At 53.2% G+C, this 10674-nt stretch overlaps 1 protein-coding gene across 1 annotated transcript; it reads right to left on the bottom strand.

The window, feature by feature from the left end:
- Window positions 1-244: 244 nt before the first annotated feature.
- Window positions 245-4097, bottom strand: STEAP4 (STEAP4 metalloreductase). Its single transcript, XM_054384964.1, has 4 exons — window positions 3642-4097; window positions 2460-2987; window positions 1468-1632; window positions 245-514 (listed from the first exon to the last, which is right to left on the bottom strand). The coding sequence occupies exons 1-4, from the start codon at window positions 4095-4097 to the stop codon at window positions 245-247; spliced, it is 1419 nt and encodes a 472-aa protein (XP_054240939.1).
- Window positions 4098-10674: the final 6577 nt, after the last annotated feature.

Below are 10674 nucleotides of genomic sequence, written 5' to 3'. Positions count from 1 at the left end.
GGGGGGATACACCAAGGCAGAGAGAGGACCTGCACCTGTCTGAAGCATGCCTGGGGTGCAGGAACTCAGCAGCCTCCTTGGCTCTGTGCTTGCAGCTTGTCCTAGGGGTGGGTTTATATCACTCGGGGCTTGGCCAAGTTTTGCACTCTTTCCTTCACTCCCCACATAAAGAAGGCTCAGACCTTCATTTTGATAGCCCCCAGAGCATGTTGTGTGTCCTTGTAGCTGCCCCAGGTGGGTGTGATTAGACAGCTGACTTGTTGATGACGTAGTGGGATGGTTCTGAGTACTGGGGGTTCCTCTCCCAGCCCTGCCGGATTTGGGTGAGGGGTTTGTCCAGACAAGGAAGTATCAGCACGAACTTGACAACCAGGACAGCGCAGGGAATGATGAGGGACAGCATGTAGATGGGTGGAAGGTACCATTTGTAGGATGATGGGACCAGGAACCACTTCCCACCGTAAACCAGCGTGTGAGCAGTGCACAAAACCAGCGTCAGGTATCCCAGTTTGGACTAGGGAAACACAGGGGAAGGAAAAAGAGTTAACTGGAGGGCAAAGCAGGAGGTGAAACCAGAGCAAAGGCAGCTCACAGGAGACAAGAAGCTTGGGGGCTAACTGGGGACTGCTTAAATGAAACCGGTTCAAGAATCACAGATTCAGAGAGCTGTTTGGGTTGGAAAAGCTCTCCAAGATCATCCAGTCCAACCACCAGCCCAATACCACCATGGCCACTAAACCGTGGCCCCAAGTGCCATGGCCACACATTTCTGGAACACTTCCAGGGATGGGGACTCCACCACCTCCCTGGGCAGCCTGTGCCAACCCCTGACCACTCTTGCAGTGAAGACATTTTTCCTAATAAAGCCAGGGACTTGCTGGAGAGGGACAGCAAGGGGATACAAAGCTGCGGAGGGGACTGGAACGTCTCTGTGATGGGGAAAGACTGGGAGACCTGGGGCTTCTTAATGTGGAGAAGAGCAGCCTTCAGTGCTGATCAATAGCTAAAGGGTGGGTGGCAGGAGGATGGTGGACACTGCACACAACACTTTTGGAAATACTCACAGATCACAGAATATGTCAGGTTGGAAGGGACCCTCAAAGATCATCTTGTCTACCCCTCCTGCAGTCAGCAGGGACACCTCCAGCTAGATAAGGCTGCCCAGGGCTCCATTAAGTTTGACCTTGAATGGGATGGGGCCTCAACCACATCTTTGGGCTACCAGTGTCTCACCAGACTCTGTGTGCAGAACTTTCTCCTGATGTCAAACCTAAATCAGCCTGCTCCAGTTTCAAACCATTGCCCCATATCCTATCCCCACAGGCCCTCCCCAGCCTGCCTGTAGGTCCCCTTCAGATACTGAAATGCAGCTCTGCTCATGCTCATGGAGGGAGGTTGTCAGTCCCTGGTAAAGCTGCCTGTGGTCACAGGGCTAGTTTATTATTTCCTTTAGAAGTCTTTTCTTACCTGTACGAATCTGAACTCCCTCCAGTTGACACTGTTGCTGACTGAAGGCAGAGATGTGATTCCCAGAAGAACAAACAGGAAAAATCCCAGAATCCCCAAAGCCAAGTAGGAGTCACTGAGCCAGGCATTGGTGGTGTTGAGTGGCTCTGTTGTGTTGCTCAGTGCCTGCAGGAGAGAAGAGCAGGGCTGGCTCAGGGCAGTGCTGGGATCAATAAGCAGAGGGAATCCCCTGGAAGGTACCCAGGAGATAAATGTCCTACATGGGCTCTCTGAGAACGATCAGGGATTGGCTTTGCAGGCCTGCTCAGAAGGCAGAAGAGGCAGCTGGTCACCCATGGTGTTCCTCAGGGTCAGTAGTGGAGACAGTTCTTTAATATCTCTATCAGTGATCTGGATGAGGAGATGGAATCATCCTCAGTGAGTCTGCAGATGACACTGAGCTGTATTGGTCTGCTGGAGGGCAGGAAGGCTCTGCAGAGGGACCTGGCCAGCTTGGATCTATGGGCTGAGGCCACTGGGATGAGATTCAACAAAGCCAAGGGCTGGGTCCTGCACTTGGGTCACAACAACCCCATGAAGGCTCCAGGGTTGGGGCAGAGTGGCTGGAAAGTGCCCAGCACAGAAAGACCTGGGGGTGCTGGGTGACAGCAGCTGAGGATGAGTGTGCCCAGGTGGCCAAGAAAGTCACCAGCATCCTGGCCTGGATCAGCAGTGGGGTGGCCAGCAGGGCAAGGATTATTGTCCCCCTGCAGTCAGCAGTGGGGAGGCCACACCTGGAGTGCTGGGTTCAGTTTTGGGGCCCTTACTCCATTATGTCTCCAATAGTCTGAAAGGACCACAGAGAAGAGGAGAAGAGCCCAGTCCTGGAGGACATTAACCCTGTGCTGAAGGACATTAGTCTGTGCAGGTGAGTTTCTGACGCTCGGAGCAGAAGGCAGCGTTTGCCCCGTGGGCAGAAGGCAGGCAGAGAGAGCTCAGGGAACGCAGCTCACCTGGGAGACAAGCCGGCTGCTGGTCCTCCATTTCACGTAGGAGCGGATGGGCATGACCAGGGTGTACAGGACGTGCACAGAAGCAAAGGCCAAGGCCACCAGCCCCAGCTGCTTCCTGCACAGCATCCACCTGTCCAGCCAGCCCGGGAAGCGGCGGTACTTGGTGCCTCGCCACAGCTGGAGGATAGCAGCTAGCACACCAGGAACGTAGACTAAGCCTAGGAGGACCAGGGCCAGCACAGGGCAGACCTTGTTTGGGATGGAGATGGCAATCAGAAAGGACAAATCTTTCTTCTGGTAGACGTAGGGGTAGATGATGTCCAGAGCCAGGCAGTATAAGAAGAAAAAGATGGTGAGGCCGAGGGACAAAAAGATGGGAAACCTCCACATGGGGAAGAGCTGCAGAGGGTAGTTCTCTATCTCCCGAGCAGCCAGCAGGGAGCCCTGGTCTAATGGAGTGAGGCCCAGAGCACGAACAAGATCCATCACCATCTGTTTGGCTTCCATGTCATCTCCACAGACAAACACCTGCAGCCACAAACAGACAGAACATGTGTTTAGGGGGATGTTTGTCACCTTCTCCACTGTCCTGCTTGGATGTGGATGAAGAGCAGAGCTTCCTACCAACACTAAACCACATCCCTCAGCACCACATGCAAGTCTTCTAAATCCCTCCAGGGATGTGGACTCTACCACCTCCCTGGGCAGCCTGTGCCAGTGCCTGAGAACCCTTGCTGGGAAGAAATTGTTCCTGAGCCTCCCCTGGCACAACTTGAGGCCAATTCCTCTTGTTCTGTCACTTGTTGCACATGAGAAGAGACAAACCCCTGAGCAATTCTAGTGAATCACAGAATGTTAGGGGTTGGAAAGGACCTCTGGAGATCATCCAGTCCAACCCCCCCAGCCAGAGCAGGGTCACCCAGGGCAGGTGACCCAGGAACACATCCAGATGGGTTTGGAATGACTCCAGAGAAGGAGACTCCACTACCTCTCCGGGCAGCCTGCTCCAGGGCTCCAGTACCCTTACAGTGAAGAAGTTTCTCCTCATGCTGAGGTGGAACTTCCTGTGCTGATGCCATCTCAACCCTGTGTGTGCCAGACATGTGCTTGCCCAGCTGCTAGGAAGCCATGGGCTAGCTGGCTCCATGTCAGGCCCCAGGAGGCCCCCATGCTCAGCCCTACCTGGCGGCTGGCATCCAGCGTGCCCGACTGCAGGGCCCAGGCTGACACCGTGTTGAAGGCTTTCACCACCTTGGCAGCAGGCAGCAGCTGGGCCAGGTGCTGGGCGTTGGATTCTGGGTACTGGTCTAGTTTTAAGTTGTTGCTGATGTCCACCAAGACCTTTCCCTGGAGAGCTTCCGCGAGGGGCGTGAGGAAGCTGTAGTGCTGCCTCTGGATTGCTATGATGATGATGGCAGCTCTCTGTGCTGCTTCTGCATGGCTCAGCACCTCTGCACCCCTGGGGATCAGGCTGGATGTCTTTGTGCTGCGGCTGCCGAACACCACAGGGTACCCAGACTGGATCAGCTTCTGTCCCAGAGCTCTTCCAAAGTCTCCAGTCCCAAAGATGCAGATTGTCTCCCTTTTGTTAGCAGTGCTAGGAGCCAAGGCCATGGTGTTGGAAGAGTTTTTGGTCATCTGTTAGGAGGGGAAAAAAAAGAAAAAAATAATAGGAACGAACCAAGACAAAACATCCATCTCTGGAAAATGAAAGGCTGGCATCCACCATGGCTGCACAGCCTAAAGAGCTGGGAGCTTTCTTGCCTCTTCTTATGCTTCCTGCAGGCTCCCCTGGCCACACAGCCTCAGAAGATAGAATCATAGAATTGTTTGGGTTGGAAAAGACCTCCAGCAACACAAGGCAGATGTGCAACCTAAAAGAGCTTCTGGAATCATCATTTTCATAGAATCCCAGGCTGGTTTGGGTTGGAAGGGACCTTTAAGATCATCCAGTTCCAACCCCCTGCCATGGGCAGGGACACCTCCCACCAGCCCAGCTTGCTCAAGCCCTCATCCAACCTGGCCTTCAACACTTTCAGGCCTGGAGCCTCCACAGCTTCTCTGGGTAACCTGTTCCAGCCCTCAGATCATCTTTGTGGAAGCCCCTTGACCTGCTCCAACAGTTCCATGTCCTTCTTGTGTTGAGGCCACCAGAGCTGGATGCAGTGCGCCAGGTAGGGTCATCCCCATTACACTGAGGTGGAGCAAGAGAGTGGCTGCGTGGGGCTTGATTACCAGCTGGAGTTAAACCCCTCTAAGAGGAGATGTCTCTAATCAGATCAGAACCTGGAAGGACTTTTGGAAAACAGGAGCAGAAGAGATGATACCAAAGATGGCTACACACCTGTCTGTGCTCTTCAATATATCCTTAACATCTCTAGTCAGGAGCAGTTTGTTTCATTATTGTTCTTCAGGTTCCTGAGGAGCATCTCATGAAGCATTTTTGGAAAGAGGAATTGGAATGCTTCGTGTTGAACATAGGTTTGGGATATTTTTTATATTCCTCATAATCAAATTCTCTTTGAGGTTTTTATCTCTGCTCCTCCATCCCTGCACCTGGGAACTTCAAAGCCTTTCATGTATTATCCATGGCAGCACCTGGGCTCTGTACTTGTGGATTGAGACCCAAGGTACAAAGAGAGAAGGAAAAAACAGTCTGCAGTAGGTCCACAAATTGTTGTACAGAGTCATGAATTCATGGAATGGTTTGGGTTGGAAGGGACCTTCAAGATCCTCCAGTTCCAACCCCCTGCCATGGGCAGGGACACCTCCCACCAGCCCAGCTTGCTCAAGGTCTCATCCAACCTGGTCTTGAACACCTCCATCTACAAAAGGTGAACTCAGAGCAGAAAACTTAAGGCCTGAAGGAAGACCTCTAACAGGAGATGTCAAGAGACCCCTCTCTTGGTCTGCCCAGCAATTTAGTGCTTAGAGCAGCCAGTTAATTCCAGGGAGTCAGAGAATTCTTTGGGTTGGAAAAGGCCTCTAAGATCATCCAGCCCAACTCTCAGCCCAACACCACCATGGCCACGTGTTACTTGAACAGTTCCAGGGATGGGGACTGCACCACCTCCCTGGGCAGCCTGTGCCAGTGCCTGACCACTCTTGCAGCAAAGATATTTTTCCTCATCTCCAACCAAACCCTCCCTGGCGCAGTTTCAGGCCATTTCCTCTCTTCCTATCACCTGTTACTACGGAGCAGAGCTCAACCCCCACCTGGCTCCAGCCTCCTCTCAGGGAGCTGTGAGAGCAGTGAGGTCTCCCCTCAGCCTCCTCTTCTCCAGACTAAACACCCCCAGGTCCCTCAGCTGCTCCTCACCAGCCCTGTTCTCCAGACCCTTCCCCAGCTTCCTTGCCCTTCTCTGAACCTGCTCCAGCCCCTCAATGTCCTTCTTGGAGTGAGGGACCCAAAACTGAACCCAGCACTCCAGGTGTGACCTCCTCACTGCTGAGTAAATGAGGGCAATCCCTGCCCTACTCCTGCTGGCCACACCATTGCTGACCCAGGCCAGGATGCTGGTGGCCTTCTTGGCCACCTGGGCACACCCTGGCTCATCTCCAGCTGCTGTCACCCAGCACCCCCAGGTCTTTCTGTGCTGGGCAGTTCCAGACACTCTGCCCTAGCCTGGAGCCTTCATGGTGGTGTTGTGATCCAGGTGCAGGACCCAGCTCTTGGCCTAGCAGAAGCAATGCCACAGATGAAGTACAGTGGCCAAAAGCAGAAAGGCAGAGATGAAAGCAAGATATGGATCATGGAAAGATCAGAAAGGTGTAGCCTGGAATGGCAGCTGGAAGGTCAGTGCCGTGATTCAGAAGGCAGGAGGAGGAAGGAGCAGGAAAGAGAGCATTTAGTGTTTACAGTTAGAACAGAAGCAAAGCAACCAACTCTGATAGTGATCTGCAGGAGTTATCTAGGGCAGCTCCCTCCCTGGGGCAAGATGAGCTTGGCTTGAGCCACGTCTGGCAGCTGCTAGTCCAACCTGTTTGCAGAACCTTTTCATCCTGTGGCTCCAGAGGCTCTGCTCGCCTACCACTTTCTCAGCTGGACTAGCAGGTGTCACTTCACCTTCCTGTGGCAGCAGCTGTGGCTGGGCACAAAGCTGGGACCATGTCACCCTTTCCTTCTCCAGATGAAACAGCCCCAGATCTCTCCCAGCACCTCATGCTTCTGAGGGAGCCCCTTGTGGCTTTCTTCTGATCTTCCTGGGCTCAGCTGCTCCAGCTGCTGATTAACAGCATGGTGCAGTGCTCCTGCTGAGATCTTACCTGACTGAGAAGGATGCCTTACAGGCAACACCTCACCCCCTCTCACCTCTGCCTTCCTCACAGCGTGGCTGACTCATAGTCACCTTGGGATGCATTCGGGCTACAAGAGCTTTGACAAGTCCTGAGTGGCAACAGGACCAAGATGGGGTGTGCTGAGCACCCCATGAGTACCCTGGCCATGTCACCTGGAGAGGGGCTTTTGACAGAGGCCTGGAGTGACAGGATGAGGGTGATGGCTTTAGACTGGAAGGAGATGGATTGAGATGAGACATCAGGAGGAAATTCCTGCCCATGAGGGTGGTGAGGCACTGGAACAGGTTGCCCAGAGGAGCTGTGAAGGCTCCAAGCCTGGTAAGTGTTCAAGGCCAGGTTGCATGAGGCCTTGAGCAAGCTGGGCTGGTGGGAGGTGTCCCTGCCCATGGCAGGGGTTTGGAACTGGGTGATCTTGAAGGTCCCTTCCAACCCAAACCAGTCTGGGATTCTGTGGTTTCCACCCTCAACTAACTTTGCTCTCATACCTGGTGCTGAGTGCCTACCAGCACTTGCAATGCTTTGAGGTGCACCTGAAGCATATCTTTTGGCTCTGCTTTTCACAGAATCACAGATGGTAGGGGTTGGAAGGGACCTCTGGAGATAACATTGAGTCCAACCCCCATGCCAAGTCAGGGTGACCCAGAGAAGATCCCACAGGAACATATCCAGGTGGGTTTGGAATGGCTCCAAAGACAGAGATTCCACCACCTCTCAGGGCAGCCTGCTCCAGGGCTCCAGCACCCTTAAATTACAGAAGTTCCTCCTCCTGTTCAGATGAACTTCTGATGTTCTACTCTGTGCCCCTTACCCCTTGTCCTGGCACTGGGCACCACTGAGTAGAGTCTGACTCATCTGCCTGACACCCACCTGCAAACGACTCTGGTTTCACGTGCCCCAGAAGCTGTCTGTGAGGCAAAGCAAAGCTTGGCGCTTGGTGATCTGCTCCCACACCTGATCAGAAGTGAGCTGCTCATGGAAACCCACCCTGCTACCCCCAGCCCTTCACCTGGGCTGCTCCCACACTCCCTGCCCTAGCCCTGCTCTGGAGGCTGTCTCTGGCTCAGAGCTATCCCCTGTGCTTGTCCCTGTTGCACAGCTCCGTCTGTTTTCAAACTGTGCCTTCCATTTCTCAAGATCATTTTGATTTCTCAGCCTCTCCTCCAAGGTGCTGGCAGCCCCTTCTCAGCTTTGTCAGGCTGTCAGCTTTAATAAGCTGTGCTAGCATCCTCCCCAGCTTAGGATATCCTGCAGGAGGATGTCTGCCAGGAGAGAGCCCATGTGTGTCTGCAGTAAACCTTGCCTTCCATCTTGACTGTCTTCTTGAGAAGGGCAACAAAGCTGGGCAAGGGTCTGGAGAACAAGGCTGGTGAGGAGCAGCTGAGGGACCTGGGGGTGTTCAGTCTGGAGAAGAGGAGGCTGAGGGGAGACCTCATTGCTCTCTACAGCTCCCTGAGAGGACTCTGGAGCCAGGTGGGGGTTGGGCTCTTCTGCCTAGTCTCAGGTGATAGAAAGAGAGGACATGGCCCAAGTTACCCCAGGAGAGGGCTAGGTTGGAGGTGAGGAAAAATTTCTTTGTTGCAAGAGTGGTCAGTGATTGGAACTGAATGATCTTGAAGGTCCCTTCCAAGACAATCCATTCTCTGGTAACCTCCAGGGCACGGTGGCCACTGCGGCCCAGTGACAACCTTCTTGGCTGGGATGCTCTTAGAAATCTGAGTGAGACAGGGAGGTGTGATAAAAGGTTTAAAGAAAACAGGAGGATGTGGAATTCTCCTGCCAAAACAAACAGAGAGGATTTGCAACACATCTGGAGCAGAGCCAGGCAGATCTTACAGGATGGTAATGAACCTGGGGCCTCTATTCCACAAGCCTGTGCTCTGCAACCTGTCCCAGACACAGGGTTAACCAGGGGACAGCTTCATCAGCTGCACTTCAAAGCACCTTAAATGCATTTTTCTTGCACCTTTTGGCTTCTTTTCTTTCTTCTATGTGAACTTGACCTTTTTCGCTTCCTATTTGACCACAGCCAAGTGGTACCTGCAGAGCCATGCCTACCATCAGCAGGAACCAGCACTGACCTTGTCAGAAAGGAAGCATTCACAGATTCATGAAATGTTTTGGGTTGGAAGGGACCTTCAAGATCATGCAGTCCCAACCCCCTGCCATGGGCAGGGACACCTCCCACCAGCCCAGCTTGCTCAAGGCCTCATCCAGCCTGGCCTTGAACCCCTCCAGGGAGGGGACATCCACAACCTCCCTGGGCAACCTGTTCCAGTGTCTCCTCACCCTCACTGTCACCTCCAGTCTCAATCTCCCCTCTCCCAGCTCAAAGCCATTTGCCCTCATCCTGTCACTGTCAAAAATCTCTCCCCAGCTTCCTTGTAGACCCCTTTCTGGTACCAGAAGGCTGCTCTAAGGTTTCCCCAGAGCCTCCAGAACCGAGAACCTCTCCTCACTCCTGCTTTAATCTTAACCTCACCTTTTCCTAAGCAAGTCATGGGATCTGCATCTCGTAGTGGAGCTTTAGACCAAGTCTTGTTGCTGACCCAGGGTGATCTGCAACACTTTGCCAGCACAACACACAAAGCAGCTCAGCCAAGCATGAGAAGAATGGTCCTGAGAAGGCTGAGTAACCTGAACCTGTGCCTCCAGCACAGGGCCAGCACCAAGGTTAGAGCATTCCTCCAGTACTCCAAGCAGGAGAGGCTCACCTCAAGCATTTAGTAAAGTGAAAAAAAGATAGAAGTCACATCTGCAGCTGTGCCTCCAAGGCTCTGCTCTTGGCTCCAAGCAGTCACTAGGAGGTTGTGAGGTGGCTTTGTCAGTCCTCTAATCAATGCTTTTACTGGCACCTTATTGCTGCTCCTCCTCTGTTTCCTAAAAGCACCTGGCCTGGATCAGCAATGGTGTGGCCAGCAGGAGCACGGCAGGGAGCACTGGGGAGGCCACACCTTGAGTTCTAGGTTCAGTTTTGGGGCCCTCACTCCAAGGAGGACATTGAGAGGAGGGTCCAAAGAAGGGCAAGAAAGCTGAGGAAAGGTCTGGAGAACAGGGCTGGTGAGGAGAAGCTGAGAGACCTGGGGGTGCTTAGTGTGGAGAAGAGAAGGCTGAGGGGAGACCTCATTGCTCTCTACAGCTCCCTGAGAGGAGGCTGGAGCCAGGTGGGGGTTGGGCTCTTCTCCTTAGGAACAAGGGACAGGAGGAGAAGAAATGGCCTCAAGTTGCACCATGGCAGGTTTAGGTTGGAGCTGAGAAGAAACTTCTTGAATGAAAGGGTTCTCAAAGCCTGGCACAGGCTGCCTATGGAGGTGGCTGAATGCCCCTTCCTGGAGGTGCTCAAGGCCAGGTTGGATGAGGCCTTGAGCAAGCTGGGCTACTGGGAGGTGTCCCTGCCCATGGCAGGAGGCTGGAACTGGGTGATTGTGAAGGTGCCTTCCAACACAACCCATTCTATGAATCCATGAACATGTCAGGATAGCTGGAGGAGGGCTGCAGAGTTAGCTCACAGCTGAGTGTCTGCTCTGAAATCCAACACTAGTGTGGACAGCACACTTTGTTCCTGGATCCTACACATGAAGCAGACTCCATATCCAGTCATCATTCCTGCCTGAAGCTCAGAGGAAGAATTTCCAAACGTGTCATCTGCTAACAAGTTGTGCAGGCAGGAGCAGTCCTCCCTGTCTGTCTAAGAAAATTCCAACAGGGAGACAAAACTGGGAAGGTTTTGATATGGAGCTAATGTTCTGCCTCTATTGTTATGCCTCCTACCAAACCTGGATGCTTCAGGAAGGCTACTTCTGAAAAAGAGAATTGACATCTTCCACTCGTTTCCTCATTTTAGAAAGTCCCAACAGCCTTGCCAGGAGTGGCCCCCAGCCTGATGACAGCTTGTGCTGCAGCATTCAGAGAGGAGCTG

This window comes from Indicator indicator, chromosome 11 (genome assembly GCF_027791375.1).
Source record: "Indicator indicator isolate 239-I01 chromosome 11, UM_Iind_1.1, whole genome shotgun sequence".
In the NCBI taxonomy this organism is placed as follows: Eukaryota; Metazoa; Chordata; class Aves; order Piciformes; family Indicatoridae; genus Indicator; species Indicator indicator.
Note: the sequence above shows the minus strand (reverse complement) of the source record. Positions and strands in the feature narration are given on the sequence as shown.

What these genes read in the sequence shown, in the direction of transcription:
- STEAP4 (XM_054384964.1), bottom strand. Translation starts at nt 4,097, where the DNA reads ATGACCAAAAACTCTTCCAACACCATGGCCTTGGCTCCTAGCACTGCT. An exon ending in CGCTGGATGCCAGCCGCCAG is followed by an intron (nt 2,988 to 3,641) that starts GTAGGGCTGAGC and finishes TTGTGGCTGCAG; the next exon opens with GTGTTTGTCTGTGGAGATGA. An exon ending in GGGAGTTCAGATTCGTACAG is followed by an intron (nt 515 to 1,467) that starts GTAAGAAAAGAC and finishes GTGTTTCCCTAG; the next exon opens with TCCAAACTGGGATACCTGAC.